The sequence below is a fragment of the Gekko japonicus genome, unplaced genomic scaffold (genome assembly GCF_001447785.1).
Source record: "Gekko japonicus isolate JY-2015 unplaced genomic scaffold, Gekko_japonicus_V1.1 scaffold103, whole genome shotgun sequence".
NCBI classification, from domain to species: domain Eukaryota; kingdom Metazoa; phylum Chordata; class Lepidosauria; order Squamata; family Gekkonidae; genus Gekko; species Gekko japonicus.
The window spans coordinates 366,751-387,154 of NW_015160210.1; the positions used below are offsets into that span (position 1 = coordinate 366,751).

General features: G+C 51.0%; 1 protein-coding gene across 1 annotated transcript in view; it reads left to right on the top strand.

Annotated features, from left to right (window-relative positions):
* The window catches only part of CACNA1H (calcium channel, voltage-dependent, T type, alpha 1H subunit), a gene marked incomplete at its 3' end in the record, with an annotated part of 563,591 nt that overhangs the window by 331,895 nt on the left and 211,292 nt on the right, over window positions 1-20,404 (top strand). Inside the window, exons 3-4 of the mRNA XM_015409183.1 lie at window positions 14,796-14,910; window positions 20,012-20,145. Coding sequence (XP_015264669.1) covers window positions 14,796-14,910; window positions 20,012-20,145 — 249 coding nt within the window. The remainder of the gene's footprint in view (window positions 1-14,795; window positions 14,911-20,011; window positions 20,146-20,404) is intronic.

The window sequence follows — 20,404 nt, forward strand, 5'->3', positions numbered from 1 at the left end:
TCTGGACTGGCCAGAGCCCAGAATAGCCTCAGAAATGTCCTCTTTATTTGTCTGAGGTTTCCCCCCTCCAGTCAGCCATAGACTTTCTAAGGTCTCTTACAAAGGGAAAAAGAGTCCCACCCAACACCATGCGGCCACAATGACTTTGAAACGAAAGACCACAGAAAACAACTCCACACCATCTTCTCTATGACAACTCTTAAAGGACTTGAAGATGGCTATAATTTCACCTCCTCTTTATGGTGACCTCTAAAGGTTTCAAGGGAAGAGACATTCAGAGTTGGTTTTCCCTTGCCTGCCTCTGTTTAGCAACCCTGGACTTCTTTGGTGGTCTCCCATCCAAATACTAACCCAGGCCGACCCGGCTTAGTTTCCGAGATCTTCCTGGGCTATCCAGGTAAGGGCACCTGGTTTTTACCAATCCTCATATGGCATTCCAACCACAAAACCACCCTGGCCCTTTTCTTCACATTCGACCCTCGCTGGCACAAGGTGTAGAGATGGCCATTTGTTTTTGAAAAGGAATAGACCAGTTCTCAAAGACTAGGTCTATCAATGCCAGGATATCTCTGGCGCTTCCATGGGCAAAGGCAGTATACCTCTGAGGACCACATGACAGGGAGTGCTACAAAGTGAGGGTTGCCATCTTTGTGCCCGACTTGTGAGATCCACCATGGCTAAAAAGAATGTTGGACTAGATAGCGTATGGGTCTGGTTCCCAAGGCTGTCTGTATGGACCCTTGACAGACATACAGACATTAGATCAAGATGGGGAGTCACATTAGTCTGTCTATAGCCATAAAAAAGAGCAATAGTCTAGGGGCACTGTAAAGACTAACAAAATTTGTGGCGGGGAGGAGCTTTCAAGAGTCACAGCTCACAACTTCCAATGTGTTCCATCCAAACAGACTTTTCCCTCCACAATTTGAGCTTTAAAAACAATCTGGTTTTCAATGTCTGCACCCACAACTGGCCATGCGTGAGGCTGATTGGCCGTCTCCAGGGGTCATTTTGTAGAAAAAGAGGCACTGGAGCTCATTAGCATAACTCATTAGCATAACTTATTTGCATATGCCACACCCCCTGACATCACCGGAAGTGTGTCAGAAGGCAACACCCACTGGACTGTTTTGGATTGCTAGCTGGGGGGGTGGACGCACAGATCTGCCCTCACACAGATCAAGAAAGAAAGAAAGAAAGAAAGAAAGAAAGAAAGAGGGGGAAAGAGGGAGAGAAGGAACAGGGGGTGGGGCTTGTTGCATGTACCCGCCCCCTGGGCTCTTTACTGCCGGAGCTCCACTCCTGTGCGCTCCTGCAGGAAATGATCCCCGGCTGTCTCCCTGTGATGTCACCAAGACCCCTCCCCAATATATAGAAAATGTAAGAACAGCCCTGCTAGATTGGGCCCCTTGTTTGCCCCAACATATTGCCTCTGAGCATGGAAGTAAGATGATTATAGTAGGGATAGAAAACAGGAAGAGTCCAGGAGCACCTTAAAGACTAACAAAATTTGTGGCAGGGGAAGATATCTGAAGAAGTGAGCCGTGACTCACAAAAGCTCTTTGAAGGTGCTCCTGGATTCTTGCTCTTTTCTACTGCTACAGATGAACTAACGTGGCTGCCCATCTTGATCTACACTCGATCTGTCTACATCTTGATCTATCTACATCTTGATCGATATTCTTCAGATACCTGAAGAAGTGAGCCGTGACTCACGGAAGCTCCTCCCCTGCCACAAACCTTGTTAAACTTTAAGGGGCTGCTGGACTCTTGCTCTTTTTCTACAGGTTGGCATTCGACAGCGACTTGTGTGGCATAATCCTCAGACGTCCTCTGCGCATGTTTTTTTGTCGATTTGCTCAGGAATGCTCGCTTCACCCGCCCGCCCCCCACGCGCACACAAAGGGCTTCCCACAGAGCCTATAAAATGCAGACTCACGATTTAGTACTTCGTTTATTGTCCTATGGATTTTAATTCACAGCTTCTAGAGGATTCATTTGTGTTTTGTTTTTTTTTAATATCCTGGCTGACTTTTAATTACTGTGGTCTTTCGTTTCAAAGTCATCGTGGCCGCGTGGTGTTGGGTGGGACTCTTTTTCCCTTTGTAAGAGATCTTAGAAAGTCTATGGCTGACTGGAGGGGGGAAACCTCAGACAGATAAAGAGGACATTTCTGAGGCTATTCTGGGCTCTGGCCAGTCCAGAATGCCCAGATTCTGGGGAGGGCCCAGTGGTAGAGCCTCTGCTTGGCATGCACGAGGTCCCAGGCTCAATCCCTGGCATCTCCAGTTAAAAGGAGCAGGCAGGAAGTGATGGGAAAGACCTCCGCCTGAGACCCTGGAGAGCTGGAAAGAGGGGCCATGGCTCAGTGGAAGAGCCTCTGCTTGGCACCCAGAAGGTCCCAGGTTCAATCCCCGGCATCTCCCATTTAAAAGGATCAGGCAGGAGGTGATGTGGAAGACCTCCGCCTGAGACCCTGGAGAGCTGCAAAGAGGGGCCGTGGCTCAGTGGAAGAGCCTCTGCTTGGCTTGCACAAGGTCCCAGGCTCAATCCCTGGCATCTCCAGTTAAAAGGACCAAGCAGGAGGTGATGTGGAAGACCTCTTTCTGAGACCCTGGAGAGCTGTAAAGAGGGGCTCTAGCTCAGTGGCAGAGCATTTGTGTGGCATGTAGAAGGTCCCAGGTTCAATCCCCGGCATCTCCAGTTAAAAGGACCAGGCTGGAAGTGATGTGAAAGACCTCTGCCTGAGACCCTGGAGATTCCTCCCTGAGTGAATCACAATTCCAAAGTTGCGTAAGAAGAGAGCGACTGCATGCGGGGACACTGTCTGTGGCAGGGTCTCCATGCGCAGCCCAGGAGGAGCGGCCACTTGGGAGGCGGCAAAACGGTTCCGGGCTGCGCACACGTTGACCTAGTTTGTGCCAGTGACAAATGGTGACCATCAGCGTAATTGCCGACATTATTGCATTTGGTGGCAATGGATCCTGTCGTGTCGACAAATGGGCCCGAGATGCTGAGTCAGGTCGCGCTTCCCGGACTGCCGCAAGACCAGATCTTTGGGGAAAGGGGGGGGGAATAAAGGGTGTTTGGGGGCAGTTATATTCCTCCCGTCAAAGTTTCCCTAGATCCCAGCTCTGTGCAGTACCGACATCCCTTTTAAGAATTCAATGTCGCTCAAAAGATGGTTTAGCCCCTTGCACGAGCAGGCCAGTTTTTACTGGGAGGGACTGAAAGATGGTGAGATTTGTCAGATGAAGACCAATAGTGAAAATAAAGTGGTGCTTATTTAATTCATGTGTACCACACCTCTCTCCCTAATGGGGACCGAAAAGCCGCTTACCGTTTGGTGTAGAGACACGGTTTGGTGTAGAGTTTAGGAGCGCGGACTCTAATCTGGGAGAACCGAGTTTAATTCCCCACTCCTCCTCCACCTGCAGCTGCTGGTGTGACCTTGGGTCATTCACAGGCTGTCTCAGAGCTGTTCTCTCAATAGCAGTCCTTGTAAGAGCTCTCAGCCCCACCTATCTCACAGGGTGTCTGTTGTGGGGAGGGGAAGGGAAAGGAGTTTGTAAGCCACTCTGAGACTCCCTTGGGTAGTGAAGGGCGGGGTATAAATAAATCTCCTCCTCCTCCTCCCCCCTTCTTCTTCTCCAATCTGGAGAACCGGGTTTGATTCCCCACTCCTCCACATGCAGCCAGCTGGGTGACCTCGGGTCAGTCACAGTTCTCTGAGAGCTGTTCTCTCAGGAGCAGTTCTCGAAAGAGCTCTCTCAGCCCCACCTACCTCACAGGGTGTCTGTTGTGGGGCGAACAGTAAAAACCTCAGTAGCACCTATAAGACTTACAGACTTTATTGTAGCATAAGCTTTTGAGAAACACAGCTCTCTTCGTCAGATGGGGGAGAGAAAGGGAAGGAGATTGTAAGCTGCTCTGAGTAAAGGGCGGGGTATAAATCCAATTACTAGTAGTAGTACTTCTTCTTCTTCTTCTTCTTCGTCTTCTGCATTCCTCCATTTCATTCTCACAACAACCCAGTGAGGTAGGTTAGGCTGAGTGTGTGTGACTGGCCCAAGGTCATCCAACAAGTTGCCGTGACACAAGCGAGGATTCGAACCTGGGTTTTCCAGATACCAGTCTGGCACTCTTGACTGCTACACAACATTGGCTAAGAGACGATACCGGGCTTATAAGATAGCCAAATCGATATGTGTCATCTTCTGCTCCAAGGGCTCCAAGCAGGGTTGCCAACTCCATTTGTGGGAAATTTGTGAAGATCATTTTTGGGGGGTGGAGCTTGGAGAGGGCGGGGTTTGGGGAGGGGAGGGACCTCAGTGGGGTAGAACGCCATAGAATCCACCCTCCAAAGCAGCCGTTTGCTCCAGGGGAAACTGATCTCTGCAGTTGCCATCCCAGAAGGTCTCCAGACTCCACTGAAGACTGGCGATCCTAGTGAAAAGTGTCGCCCAAGGTCACCCCGTTTGCTTCATGGGGGGAGGTCGAACTCGAACTCGCACCTTGTCCAGGGTGCTGACAGCTCCATCCTCCTCGTCATCTGTTGCCCTTCCCTGCTGGCACCTCGATGCATTCCCAGTCTCTAGTTTTGTTGACGTAATGGTACTGAAAACGTTTTGAGCCCTGGCCAGGCCAGCCCGATCTCATCAGATCTCGGAAGCTAAGCAGGGTCGGCCCCGGTCAGTCCTTGGATGGGGGGTCACACAGGAAGTCCAAGGTTGCTATGCAGAGGCAGGCGATGGCCAACAACCTCTGTTTGTCTGCCCTGACCTGGATGACCCTGGGTATCCATCCTGATCCCGTCAGATCATGGAAGCTAAGTAGAGTTGGCCCTGGTTAGTACTTGGATGGGAGACCACCGAGGAAGCCCAGGGTTGCTACGCAGAGGCAGGCGATGGCAACACCTCTGTTCGCCTCCTGCCTTGAAAGCCCAAGAAGGTCTTGTCAGATCTCAGAAGCTAAGCAGGGTCAGCCCTGGTTAGTCCTTGGATGGGAGACCACTGAGGAAGCCCAGGGTTGCTACGCAGAGGCAGGCCATGGCCAACCACCTCTGCTCATTTCTTGCCCTGATCTGAATAGCCCAGGCTAGCCTGATCTCATCAGGTCTCAGAAGCTAAGCAGGGTCAGCCTGGTTTAATACTTGGATAGGAGTCCACCATGGAATGTCTGGGGTTGCTACGCAGAGGCAGGCAATGGCTTTGCTTGTCTGCCTTGAGCTGGATGGCCCAGGCTAGCCCGATCCCATCAGATCTCGGAAGCTAAGCATGGTTAGCCCTGGTCAGTCCTTGGATGATAGGCCACACAGGAAGTCCAAGGTTGCTACGCAGAGGCAGGAAAGGTCAAAACCACCTCTGTTCCTCTCTTCCCTTGACCAGGATGGCCCAGGCTAGCCCGATCTCGGAAGCTAACCAGGGTCAGCCCTGGTCAGTCCTTGGATGAGAGGCCAATGAGGAAGTCCAGGGGTTGCTACGCAGAGGCAGGCCTGTGTCCAATAAGCCGAGCAAAGCAACCTGAACAGCCGCACTGCTTGGGATGGCAGTAAAACATTTTTTAACAAGGATTGCAGTTTGAATTTGAAGTGGCTGCCGGCCACGCTTCATGCTGCATTTGCGATCTCTTGCGCGAGTTCAGAGAAAACGCATATTCAGCCAGGAGATTTCTTTATTTTCTTTTTTCTTTTTGGCGCTGCCCTGCACCCGAGAGTCGACGCCTTCCCGGGAGAGAAACTGAGGCACTGAATCAAGCACGCCCTGGGGCGAGTCGATCGAAGCCTGCTACAAGTTAATATTTGTGTGGGGGTTTTAAAAAACGAAAAAGGGAGCCGGGGATTAGTTTTCTTTTGCCGCTGCGGCCGAGGCTTAATCTTCCGTAGCAGGAGAGGCAGCCGGCCGTCCCTTCAGTTTATGCTCGGGGAACCTTAGGTGGCCGTTGATTGATTATAGCTGCTAACCTGTGTTTTGGCAGCTGTTCCCAAAGACCTTAATGCTTAAAAAAAGAAAAGAAACAGGGAAAATGCAGTTGCCTTCGATGTTCTCTGGCCGAGGAAGCTGGAACTGAGATTGACAGGCAAAGCAAAAGGAATGACTTCTATTATTGCCGTTGGGCACGACAAGTTGTGGCAGCTATGGGTTGCCAACCTCCAGGGCTGGAGATCTCCTGGAATTACAATGGATCTCCAAATGACAGAGACCAGCCCGTGGGGACCACATGGGGGGACCCCCTGCCATAGAGAGTAGGGGAGATTCCTAGAGTGTCACCATGGGGAGTCCATTTGCTCTTCTCCTGCTCCAAAGAAGAAGAGGAGGAGGAGGAGATTGGAGTTCTATCCTGCCCTTCACTACCCAATGGAATCTCAGAGCAGCTTACAAACTCCTTTCTCTTCCCCTCCCCACAACAGACACCCTGGGAGGTCAGTGGGGCTAAGAGAGCTCTTTTCAGAACTATTTATATTTATTTATTCTTTACATTTGTATCCCGCCCTCCCAAAAGGCTCAGGGCGACTAACAAGGGCATAAATGGTCCTTGAGAGAACAGCTCTGTGTCAGCAAGCTGCCAATGGGTTTTTTTTCCTTTCCTCATGTATGCGCTTGGGTGCCTTCGCTTTCACATGTAAACCTGTTGATGCGCTTAATTGCTTAGCTGCTGGAACATCCATATCTCTCAAGGCCACAGGTGGTTGCTGCTGGATAGTTGCTTGGGTGATCTCACGAAAGAAACCGTGGGAAGGAGATAGCTTAGGCCGCCTAGGATCGTTTGCTCCCAGGCCCGAAGCCGCGCGTGGGAACTCCCGCAATTGGGCCTCAGTTGTTTGAATGTACTATAACATGCCATGCTCGTAGTTTGTTCCCCATTCCTAACAGGTACTCGTGTACCTGCACCTATAGCTTCAAATAAAGTAAAACCTTCCTGCAAGAGTGTACTGTGCGGAAGCCTGACACTCTGAGAGAACTGTGGCTTGCCCAAGGTCATCCAGCAGGTGCAAGTGGAGGAGGGGGGAGTCAAACCCGGTTCTCCCAGATTAGAGTCTGCGCACTTAACCACTGCACCAAACTGGCTCCTCGGGCATGGGAAATCGGGGCTGAAAGAGGGGGGTGAATCCCCACCCGAAGCAGGTAAATAAGAGGCCCGGCTGATGTTGTCTCAGGACTGAAACTCGGACATTTAGAGCACGTTCCGTAGATCGGAGATCCTAAGGGCAGTTGTGGGAACTGAAGGCAGGAAGCTGAAATTCACCAAGCAGACCACCCTGTTCTGTTAACCAAAGACAAAAAAGTTGGGCTCCTTATATTTGTTGTTGTTGTTGTTATAATATCGCCCCATCCCTACTATTGTAGAGCTCTGGGTGATGTACATGGTATTAAAAACAATTATCAGTCATCAAGTAAAACAATCGAACATATTAATTACATTGAAACAGATGGCGAATAGTACCTGAGAGTTAATTATTCCCTTATTACAGATTGCTGGGCTTTTCAGGGAAAGGGGGAAAGAGGTCAAAACAAGGGTGGAAAACAATCAGGGCTCTTTTTGTAGCAGGAACTCCTTTGCATGTTAGGCGACACACCCCTGTTGTAGCCAAACCTCCAAGAGCTGACAAGGCTTTTCTGACAGGGGCTACTGTAAGCTCTGGGAGGATTGGCTGCATTAGGGGTGTGTCGCCTAATAGGCAAAGGAGTTCCTGCTACCAAAAGAGCCCCCCCCCGGTGCCTGCTGGGATAAAAAAACATCGCTGTCCTCAACTAGAAACCTGGCGGAGCATCTCCACCTTGCAGGCCCTGCGGAACCACATGAGGTCCCGCCAAGACGAACCGACCCAGAGGTTTCATCCTGTGCCCCGGAGGAGGCTGCATTTCCTTCCTTCGTTTCTGCGGCTGGGGAGTTGCATTTGTTAGGGCAGGCCCCCTCTGAAACCGGCCCTCTGCCTCTGTCCCTTGATCACCCCTGCAGCAATTATCACAGGATAGCCTTGGTTTCTGCATATCACGTCGACTGGATTGAAACCAGATGTGCAGGTAAGCAAGGATGTAAAGGTAAAGGTTTCCCTTGCCTGAAAGCCAGTCGGATCTGACTCTAGGGATTTGGTGCTCATCTCCGTTTCCAAGCCGAAGAGCCAGTGCTGTCTGAATATGTTTCTGTGGTCATGTGGCCAGCATGACTAGATGCCCGAGGCGCACGGAACTCTGTTACCTTCCCACCGAAGCGGTACCTATTTATCTACTGGCAATTTCTTGCTTTTGAACTGCTAGGTTGGCAGGAGCTGGGGCCAGAGACGGGAGCTCACTCTGTCATGTGGCACTCGGGTCTCGAACTGCTGAACTACCGACCTTTCAGTCTGCAGCTCAGCGTCTTAACCACTTGAGCCACCACAGCCCCTAAGAAGCAAAGATGGGGGGGGGAGCCAAAATGAGCCAGATCGGTGGATCTTATTCAAATGGCAAGTCGATCTACCCCCTCAAACACAGAGAAATAGTTCTGTGAAATGGTTTCTGTGTTGGGATACAGCAGCCAATAGGGCAAATTTATAGGGAGTCTTATAGTGAGGCTGCCAAGACACACAACCTTAAACAGTAAGTAACATATTTCTCCAGATTACAAAGCACAACTCTTAATGGCATTTTCTCCATAGCTGTCAAAGATCTCTTTGGGGGGGGGGGGATAATAACTTGGCTATGGGAGCTCGTTATCGGAGACAGAGGACAGTACCTTCCGTTCTTCCTATCAGAGGAAAAAATGCTGGTCAGCTGGGATTTTAGAGAATTTTCCCTCTAAGTACAGCACGGTCTGAACCTCGTGACCCATTCTGGGTCAAATACTAAATCTGGCAGAGCATAGAATCAGAATGTGAGAGTTGGAAGGGACCTTGCAGGTCATCTAGTCCAACCCCCTGCACTCTGCAGGAGCAGAGTTGAAAGAGAGCCCTACAACATACCCGAAAGATGGTTATCCAGCCTCCGCTTGATAACGTCCAGCGAAGGAGCATCCACCACCTCCCAAAGCAGTCTGTTCCACTGCTCAACCACTCTTATCGTTAGGAAGTTTCTCCTGATATTTAGCTGGTATCGACTCCCTTGTAATTTCCACCCATTAGGTCTAGTCTTGCAATCCGGAGCAAGAGAGAAGAGATCCGCTCCATCTTCTACATGACAGCCCTTCAGATACTTGAAGACTGCAATCATGTCCCCTCTAAGCCTTCTCTTTCCCAGGCTAAACAGACCCAACTCTTTCAGCCTTTCCTCGTAAGACTTGGATTCCAACCCTCTCACCATCTTGGTTGCCCTCTTCTGGACATGCTCGAGCTTGTCAACATCCTTCCTAAAATGGGGTGCCCAAAACCGAACACAGGACTCCAGGTGAGGCCTGACCAGAGCAGAATAGAGCGGAATGACCACCTCCCGTGATCTGGACACAAGGCTTCTGTTCATGCATCTTAAGATTGCCTTCGCTTTCTAGATGCATTTATGGGGTATGATCATTCCCGATAGCCTGATAGTCCCCTAGAAAAGAGATCTGCAAATAAAAGAATAGATGTTGTGCCCTCCAGAACGGTGACATTTGCCAGAATTTGTGTAGATAAACCATCACGATGCTTGCTTGTTTGAGCCTCCCTTTTCCCTTACATCTTAAAAGTCTCTCGTAAACACATTTTTAAGATTCTCTTCTAAACACAGAATAGCAATCCCGGCTCTGCTTTCCAGTCAGTTGGCAACCCTTGGTGCATAGGATAAATAAAGAAATGAGAAACAAAAATGCCCACTGAGTTTTCCAATTCAACTAAGAAGAAGAGAAGAGATTGGATTTATACCCCACCCTTCACTACCCAAAGGAGTCTCAGAGCGGCTTACATTCTCCTTCTCCTCCCCTCCCCACAACAGACACCCTGTGAGGAAGGTGGGGCTGAGAGAGCTCTTTCATAAGAACATAAGAGAAGCCAGTGTTGGATCAGGGCAATGGCCCATCCAGTCCAACACTCTGTGTCACACAGTGGCCAAAAATACCAACAGCAGCCCTGAAAGAACTTGTGACTGACCCAAGGTCATCCAGCAGCTGCAAGTGGAGGAGTGGAGAATCAAACCTGGTGCTCCCAGATTAGAGTTTCCCTGGGTTGGGAAATACCTGGAGTTTTGGGGGGTGGAGCCTGAGCAGGAAGGGACGAAAGGGACCTCAGTGGGGAATAAAGTCATAGAGCCCACCCTCCGAAGTAGCCATTTTCTCCAGGGGGGACTGATCTGTGTAGTCTGTAGATGATGACCTGTAATTCTGGAGGATCCCCAGGCCCCACCTGGAGGCTGGCACCCATACTACGGAGATAGATCAAGATGGGTAATCATGTTAGTCTGTCTGCAGCAGTAGAAAAGAGCAAGAGTTCACTTCTTCAGATATCTGAGGAAGCGAGCCGTGACTCACAAAAGCTCCTCCCACTGCCACAAATTTTGTTAGTCTTTAAGGTGCTGCGATGGCTCAAGTGGTTAAGACGCTGAACTGCAGGCTGCGGAAGGTCGGTAGTTCGGCAGTTCAAGACCCGAGTGGCCTCCCGTCTCTAGTTCCAGCTCCTGCCAACCTACCAGTTCGGAAGCAAGAAATTGCCAGTAGATAAATAGGTACCACTTCGGTGGGAAGGGAACAGCATTCCGTGCACCTTGGTGCTTAGTCATGCCGGCCACATGACCACGGAAACGTCTTCGGACAGCGCTGGCTCTTTGGCTTGGAAACGGAGATGAGCACCGCAACCCTAGAGTCGGACTCGACTGGCTTTCGAGCAAGGGAACCTTTACCTTTAAGGTGCTGCTGGACTCTGGCTCTTTTCTATCCCTGCTATGGTCATCTAGCTTCCATGCTCAGAGACAATATCTCGGGGCAAACAAGGGGCCCTTTCTAGGAGGGCTGTTCCTACATTTTCTGCATATGGGGGGAGGTCTTGGTGACATCACAGGGAGACAGCCAATCGGCCTCACGCACGGCCAATTGTGGGTGCAGACACGGAAGACGAGATTGGACGGAACACAGTGGAAGTTGTTTCCTGAAGGGCTTCTGATGCACATGAGGCCTAACTCTGTTTCTGTTCTGAGGTTCTGGCCCCGCTGGTGGAGCGCCTGAGGGCCCCTGGGCTTTGGCCACCGTGTGGCACAGAGGGTTGGACTGGATGGGCCACTGGCCTGATCCAACATGGCTTCTCTTACGATCTTATGTCTGGGGCAGTGATGCTCTGTCTCCTTGGGACTTAAGGGGCAACAGTGGGAGGGCTTCTGGAGTTCTGGCCCCAGTGGAGGACCTCCTGATGGCCCCTGGTTTTTGGCCACTGTGTGACACAGAGTGTTGGACTGGATGGGCCATTGGCCTGATCCAACATGGGTCCTCTTCTGTTCTTCTGTTTGGTGTAGTGGCTAAGTGCGCAGACGCTAATCTGGGAGAACCGGGTTTGATTCCCCACTCCTCCACTTGCACCTGGCTGGATGACCTTGGGCAAGCCGTAGCTCTGATAAGAGCTGTTCTTGAAAAAGAGCCATTTCTGTCAGAGCTCTCTCAGCCCCACCTGCCTCACAGGGTGTCTGTTGTGGGGAAGGGAAGGGAAAGGAGTTTGTAAGCCCCTGTGAGACACCTTTGGGTAGTGAAGGGTGGGGTATAAATCCAATCTCTTCTCTTCTTCTTATGTCTGGGGCAGTGATGCTCTGTCTTCTTGGTGCTTGGGGGGCCACAGTGTTAGGGCTCCTGGAGTTCTGGCCCCACTGGTGGACCTCCTGAGGGCACCTGGGTTTTGGTCCCTGTGTGACACAGAGTGTGGGACTGGATGGGCCGTCGGCCTGATCCACCATGGCTTCTTTTATATTCTTCCGTTGTGTTTGAGAAAGCAACTTTCTGGAAACTGGAGGGCGGCTTGTGTTTCCCTGTGTACATTTCCCAAGCGGCTGAACTCAAGGTCTTGTTTTTATTGAAATGCTCTCACGTTGCTGCCTCCCCCCCCCACTTCCGGTTGTTGCTACTCAAAGTGGCATTTAATTCATCAGATTCCTTTTTTTAAAAAAAAAATTGTTTCTTAACTTGCTGCTCTTGCCAGATTTAATGCAGCCTGCCCCGCGGGAGTTCCACTCCAAGTTGTTTTTTCCTAATTTTCTTCCCCGCTGTTTCGAGCACTTAGCAACGTAGCTCACATTGTCGGCTTCTTTCCCCCCTTCCCCTCGCTTTTCTGCTATTTGAACAATGGGGAAGTGGATCATTCACAAAATTCGTAACCTCGCCTCGCTCCCCCCTTTCCCCTGCCTCAGTCTTGAAATTAAAGTTTCGGGGGAGGGGGGAATATTTATTTATTTGTTGGACTTTTTTAAGCATCGAGGATCACTGACTCCACATGATGCCTTCCTCCGATTCCTACCTGGGAGGAGCAGATTGAGGCCTGCCCCGCAGGGCTGTCGGTTCCAGCTTTGTGGTGCCCCATTGAGCCAGTGCCCCAGCTCGGTCCATGGACCACGCTCTGGGGAGTCAGCTCAGCTAGGATGTTTGGCATCCTCGTTTCTACTGGCACTCAGGGGCCGCTCACAATGCCACGATGTTCGGGGTGGGGGGCTTGTGTTGACTGCTTGTGGGACGAAACCGTAAAATGCGGAGAGTTTCTACTTCGGTGCAAAATCTAAGATCTTGCCTTGGTTAGCGTTTCGATTTGAAGCGTCCGGGGTGTGTGTGTTATAAACTGGTTAACATCTGAGCAGGGGGTCCCTCCAAGCCAGGACTGCTAGTTCTAGGAGTGTCAGTTCCTGGCAAATCTTTTGTGCATGGTAGCTAGTTTGGAGAGCCAGTTTGGTGTTGTGGTTAGGAGCGCAGACTCTAATCTGGGAGAACCGGGATTGATTCCCCCGCTCCTCCACATACAGCAGCTGGGGCGACCTTGGGTCAGTTACAGTGTTCCCTCTAAGCTGAATTAGTGTGAGTTAGCTCACAATCTTTTAGCCTCCGGCTCACATGTTTTTGTCTCTGCCCAGGAAGGATGGCTCCAGAGCAAACTAATTAATGCAGCAGCCAAATGGCTCGCTCACAACTTTAATGCCGGTGGCTCACAAAGTAGAATTTTGGCTCACAAGACTCCACGGCTTTGAGGGAGCTTTGGTCAGTGACAAGTTCTTTCAGAGCTGTTCTCTCAAGAGCAGTTCTCTGGAGAGCTCTCTCAACCCCACCTACCTATCAAGGTGTCTGTCGTAGGGTTGGGAAGGGAAAGGAGATTGTAAACCGCTCTGAGACTCCTTTTGGGTAGTGAAGGACGAGGTATGAATCCAGTCTCTTTTTCTTCTATTTCTGGTGGGGGATGGTGTCAGCATACCCTACGGGGGGGGAGCAACTGCCACCACCCGTGGCTCCTAGTGGGATCCACTGCTGCTGACTCCCTATGCCTGCATCTCCTCTGATGCTCGCCCTCACATCCTTTCTCTGCCTGCTTTGTCACCTGTGATCCTAGCTGTATATGCTGCCGTGCACTGCTGGAGAAGGTCACGCGGGTGATGCCCAAAGCATCAGCATTCCTGGTGGCCGTGGCATTGGTACTCCTAGCTGCACCCACCCACCACCACCATCGGGGGAAGGGTGTGAGGCAGAGGTCGATTCGGGGGGGATCGCAGTTCCCCCGGGTGAGGTGCGGGTGGCGGGGCACACGACGAATCCCCGCCCCCCGCTTCCGGCCGCCCCGCTTCCGGCCCTCATTCAGCCAGGAGGAGACAGGAGAAGAGGGAGGGTAAGTTGCTTCCTCCCCGCCTCTCCCCACCCCTGCCTGCCTGGGGCCAGGGAGGGCCTTGGCGGGGCTTCCTTGCACTCCCGCCGGCCTTGCAGGTCCACCGCCGGGCCCCTGATGTCAGGGGGTGTGGCATATGCTAATGAGTTATGCTAATGAGTTCCCCTAGCTCTTTTTCTATGAAACAACCCCTGGTGTGAGGGCAGTAAGTTGTCGGAGAGCTTGCACGTGGGCCAGAGAACGATGCGCAAGCCAGTGGGGGGCCCTGAGTGGGTGGACAAGATAAAAAGGAGGAGGAGGAGATTGGATTTATACCCCCCTTCACTACCCAAAGAAGTCTCAAAGTAGTTTATAAACTCCTTTCCCTTCCCATCCCCACAACAGACGCCCTGTGAGGTCGGTGGGGCTGAGAGAGCTCTTGAGAGGACCGCTCTTGAGAGGACAGCTCTGAGAGAACTTGTCACTGACCCAAAGCCACCAGCAGCTGCATGTGGAGGAGTGGGGGAATCGAACCTGGTTCTCCCAGATAAGAGTCCACGCTCCTAACCACCACACCAAGCTGGAAGGGAGAACCATTTACAGATAAGAATGAAAAGGAGAAGAGTTTGTTGTAAGTGGCTTTACATCTCCACTGGGGAGGAGGAGGAGGAGGAGATTGGATTTATTCCCCGCCCTTCACTACCCAAAGGTGTCTCAGAGCGGCTTAGAAACTCCTTTCCCTTCCCCTCCCCACAACAGACACCCTGGGAGGGAGGCGAGGCTGAGAGAGCTCTTGACAGAAACGGCTCTTTTTCAAGGACAGCTCTTATCAGAACTATGGCTTGCCCAAGGTCATCCAGCAGCTGCAAGTGGAGGAGTCGGGAATCAAACCCGGTTCTCCCAGATTAGAGTCCGTGCACTTAACCACGACACCAAACCAAGGGGCCTGGTAGTGGTTGTAGGGCCCCCTAGTTGCTCTCTGCCCAGGGATATGCCCATCTCCCCCTCCCCCTCTCCTCCCGCACGCCTTCTCTCCTTTTGCCCCCGCTGAATCCATGAGTCTCGGTGAGCTTCCTTAACTCTTTGTCCCCACCTGGTTCGAGCACGTCAGCATGCTGGTCATCCTCCTGAACTGCGTCACCCTCGGGATGTTCCAGCCGTGTCAGGACAACAGCACGTGCAAGTCGGAGAGGTGCGCCATCTTGGAGGTAAGGGAGCAGCCGCTCTGCTTTTAGTTCCATTATTTAAAAAAAAACAACCAAGAGTTTGTAGAAGCTGGGTGGGGCCAGGAGAAGTACTTTACCAGCGGGGTTTCTGATTGGCTGCTGGAGAGCCAACGGGCTGTGCAGATTAAAACGATGTCGTTTCGGTGACAGCGGGTCCCTCTTGAAGCCAGGCGATCCCTTCATTGACTGGTGAGGAGAGGTAGACCTTGGCGGAGCCTCTCTGCATTGAGCAGAACACCCCAGTGTGGACCTTGGATTCCTCTAGCAGCTCGCCCGATTGTCTCCAAGCCACTGTTGGCAGGGGAGCTCTTCATCAGACAATCATGCAGTTAAAGTCTAGTATCTTAAGAAACCCTCCCGGAATCGCAATCTTCTCCAGCTACTGGCGAAACGTCACGTTCTTCAGTGCCAAGACCATGGCCACACAAACCGGAGAATCTACAGCAACTAATGAACTCCGGCCATGAAAGCCTTCGGCAACACCCTGGAGAGTCACTGCCAGTCAGTGTAGACAATATGACTTTGATGGACCCAGGGTCTGATTCAGTCAAAGGCAGCTTCCTGTTACAGTCTGAGGGTCTAACTCAGTTGACGGCAGCAACTAACTCTCCAGGGTCTTTCCCATCGCCTGCTGCCTGGTCCTTTTTAACTGGAGATGCCGGGGATTGAACCGGGGACCTTCTGCATGCCAAGCAGAGGCTCTTCCCCTGAGCCACAGCCAGGGACTCAGGCGGAGGTCTTTCCCATCACCTCCTGCCTGGTCCTTTTAACTGGAGATGCCGGGGATTGAACCGGGGACCTTCTGCATGCCAAGCAGAGGCTCTTCCCCTGAGCCACAGCCAGGGACTCAGGCGGAGGTCTTTCCCATCACCTCCTGCCTGGTCCTTTTAACTGGAGATGCCGGGGATTGAACCGGGGACCTTCTGCATGCCAAGCAGAGGCTCTTCCCCTGAGCCACAGCCAGGGACTCAGGCGGAGGTCTTTCCCATCACCTCCTGCCTGGTCCTTTTAACTGGAGATGCCGGGGATTGAACCGGGGACCTTCTGCATGCCAAGCAGAGGCTCTTCCCCTGAGCCACAGCCAGGGACTCAGGCGGAGGTCTTTCCCATCACCTCCTGCCTGGTCCTTTTTAACTGGAGATGCTGCCGGGGATTGAACCTGGGACCTTCTGCGTGCCAAGCAGAGGCTCTATCATGGAGCCACAACTTCTCCCTACATGAAGACCCGCTTATACTGAATCAGACCACCAGTCCATCAAGGTCAGTACTGTCTACTCAGACTGGCAATGGCTCTCCAGGAGGTCTTTCACATCACACAGAGGCCTTTCACATCACCTGACCCCTGATCCTTTCAGCTGGAGATGCTGGGAGTTGGACCTGGGACCTTCCGCATGCTGAGCAGAGGTTCTTCCACTGAGCCGCCACTCCTCCAAAGGTCCCTCTTGTCCCTTCCGACTGGCAGTGGCTCTCCAGTGTCTTGGGTCAAGGTCTTTCAAATCACCCATGATCAGGTCTCTTAAACTGGAGCTACCAGCGGGGGTTGAACCTGGGACCTTCTGCCTGCCAAGGGGATGCTCTGCTGCTGAGCCACGGCCCCTCCAGACCAACAAGGGCCACAGCACGCAACTGCAATGTGAGGGGATGTGTCTTGTGATTCTATTGGCAAAGGAGGAGGGAAACGGTACCCCAAAGAACAGCACTGGAGGATTGGAATGTCTTCGCAAGTGCTAAGAAGCACCAGAAATTCAAGGTGCTTCCCCCCAAAAAAAAAAGATTCCTGGAAACAACCTAAAAACAAGGTAAGTGGTTTCAGCTCACCTCTAATGTTGTTCTCTCAGAATTACATCAATTGCTTCTTGGTTCTGAGTTCCCTTGATGGTAAAAAAAAACACACTGATTGCATTCGTTTAACTTAAGATACTGGGATTGTTTTCCTCGATGATTATTTTTCTCTTGCATCGATGTCTCTTACCACAATATTTGTAACTGTACGGAGGATTTCTTTTAGTCGTCTTCCCCACCCCCAAATCAAAGAAAACACGTTTTAAAATCGGCCTCTTCCCATCTTCGGCTGATCGGGCAGTTGGTTCCCTTCCTCCAACGCAACGACTTGGCAACAGTGATCCATGGGATGGTCACCTCAAGATTGGACTACTGTAATGCTCTCTACGTGGGTCTGCCCTTGTCTCAAATCTGGAAGCTGCAACTGGTGCAAAATAACGCGGCCAGGCTTTTGATGGGACTCCCTAGTTGGGAGCACGTCTAGCCTGTGCTAAAGGCATTGCACTGGCTGCCTATAGCATACCGGATTCATTTATGGCCAGGGACCTACATACCTTTCCCCACATATATCCCAGAGAGCGCTGCAATCAGGGGTTCAGGGCTGACCCTTTTGAGTCTCAAGGAGGCCAGGCTAGTAACAACCAGGGGCAGGGCTTTCTCGATGGTGGCTCCACTCTGGTTTAATGAGCTCCCAGAAAAGATCAGGGCCCTTGGGGACCTTTTGCAGTTCTGCAGGGCCTGCAAGACAGAGCTCTTCCACCAGGTTTTTGGAGCCGCCGCTGCCACTAACAACTGACAGCTTGGATGGGTGTCCCCCCCAGGATTTTTAAATATAGCCTGAGCCAGCCGCCTAAGACGACCTGAGAAGACTAGAGGCCTGACTGCGAACTGCGTAGCAACTACTGCTGTGAAATTATTGATACTAGCACTGTTATATGTATGGTTTTAGCATTGTTTAATTGTTATATGTTGTTACCAGGGGTCATTTCATAGAAAAAGCGGTGCAGGAGCTCATTAGCATAACCCATTAGCATAACTTATTTGCATATGCCACACCCCCTGACATCACCGGAAGTGTGTCAGAAGGCAACACCCACCGCTCAGGCTCCACTGGACTGTCTTGGATTGCTAGTTATGGGGGAGGGGGACGTGCAGATCCTCGTGTTCCTCATGGCCCGGGGCTGCTGGGAGCAGGGGGTGGGGCTTGTTGCATGTGCCCGCCCCCCGGGCTCTTTACTGACGGAGCTCCGCTCCTGTGCGCTCCTGCAGGAAATGACCCCTGGTTGTTACTAATCTATTTTATGTGTATTGTAAAAATTTTAGGTGTTTATGTAAGCTGCCCTGAGCTGGTTTCGGCTGGGAGGGTGGGATAAAAATCTAATAAATAAAATCAAAATTTTTCCAACCCCTGGGTCAGATCTCGCAGGTCCATTCCGCATGGGGGGGGGGTGCTTCCATCTGGGCCGAGCCCGGATAGTTGCAAGTGCCCTGGTGATGGAGAACCGTTAATAGCGTTTTGCACAATCGATTGTGATGGCCTGCCCTCCTCCGGGAAGCTGCCCGCAGCCCAGGTGCCGGAGAAAATATCCAACATTCGTGGGAAGGATCAGCGAGATCCTTTCCTTTCCCTTTTATTCTTCGAGAAGCTCATTGATTAACAAATCTTGAGCAGCAAAAGATTCTCATTCTTCATTTTTTTGGATTCGAGTGCTAAAAGGACTGAAAGGAATTTTGCTATTGCTGGAGTGATCTTAGGATCCGTATCACTAAGCGAAGGAGCCGGATTTTTTCCCAGGGTGTAAGGGGACGATTGATCAATTATAGGCTTAATATAATGATCCTTTATATTCTCAAAAAAAACTTGCATTCAAACAAAACATGAAAAGATGTGTCAATCCTATTAAGGCCGCAAGGGCCAATTCGGTCGGTATAAGGCCTATTCAGAAGCCTCCCTTTTAGAACCATTGAGGGTGTAATAGTCAATCTTGCGAATAAGAAAGTTCTGCAGTTTGTGGGATAGTAAGATAGTACATATGGGGGGGAGTTTTGGGGAAAAAGACACGGGTGCGCAAACTTGGTGAGCTTTTAAGATCAAATTGCTGTTATCAGTTCCTACGACACGCTTTTGGTTGAAGAAAACGTTTTGGATTTGCCCGTTATCTGAAATACGATTAGCCGACGTTCCAACTAACGTCAGTTTCTCATCCAGGGCTTTCATCCAAATCGATTTGTGAGTATCCCGTTTCAGAGGCATCTTCAGCACGGAACATTTTTAGTCTCCGTTTGAAGGCATAGAGCCATGCTCTTGCTTCCAGGGATATGATCGGTGAGATCCAACCTGCTAGATTTCAAAATGTGCAATGGAAGAAAAGCATTTGAAAGGTTCTCAGATCCTGAATTTGTGTGCAATAGTGTTCCAGCTGTAGCAGTAGTTAGATTTGATTCCAAGAGCACCAGACCAACGAGAGTTTCAGGAGATAAGGTTTCGAGAGTCAAAGCTCCCTTCATCAGGTGCGAGTAGAGTAAAAATGGATGTCACTGTGTCCTTTTATTCTAGTCAGAAGGTAGGATGGGTGTCGTAAAGGATGCTTGTAACCAGGGTTCCCTCTAAGCTGAGTTCGTGTGAGCTAGCTCACTGGTTTTTAGCCTCCGGCTCACACATTTTTGTCTCCGCTCAGGAAGGAGGGCTCCAGAGCAAACTCATTTATGCAGGAGCCAAATCGCTCGCTCACAACTTTAATGCTGGTAGCTCACAAAGTAGAATTTTTGCTCACAAGACTCCACAGCTTAGAGTGAATATTGCTTGTAACCAGGGTTCCCTCTAAGCTGAGTTCGTGTGAGCTAGCTCACTGGTTTTTAGCCTCCGGCTCACACATTTTTGTCTCCGCTCAGGAAGGAGGGCTCCAGAGCAAACTGATTTATGCAGCAGCCAAATCAGTTGCTCACAACATTCATGCCAGTGGCTCACAAAGTAGAATAATGTAGTTTCAAGCCAGTTCAGTGGCTGCTTGCGAGTGGAACCCGCCATCTCACACAGTAAAATCCACTTGCAAAGTGCATTGGAAGTGGATCGGAAGTGCATCATTCAGCGTGTGTGAAAACGCCCTTTGAAATCTACCACAGACCAAAACGGTTGCCTTCTGAAACACCTCTAGCAATCGTCTCCTCTCCTCCAAGGAAGGGGGGGGTCTGTGCTCCTCTGCCCTACCTCGATCAGATGCGGGGAGGGGCTCCTTCGAACGCCAAGCGTGAGAAGTTCCGTTCTGTGTGGCGCTAAGTGCTCTACTCTTTTGTCACGCAGGCATTCGACCATTTCATCTTTGCCTTCTTTGCCGTGGAGATGGTCGTCAAGATGATTGCGCTGGGAATCTTCGGACAGAAGTGCTACCTGGGGGACACGTGGAACCGCCTGGACTTCTTCATCGTAATTGCTGGGTCAGTAGACTTAAGTTCTCTTACATCGATTGGGCATGCTCAAAGAGTCTGTGATTTATATAGATGTGCGGATGGGTGCTTTACAAGCTCACCAGCCATTCTTGTTTTGTTCAAGAAGAAGAAGAGAAGAGACAGGATTTATACCCTGCCCTTCACTCGGAGTCTCAGAGCTGCTTACAAACTTCTTTCCCTTCCCCTCCCCACAACAGGCACCCTGTGAAGTAGGTGGGGCTGAGAGAGCTCTGAGAGAACGGCCCTG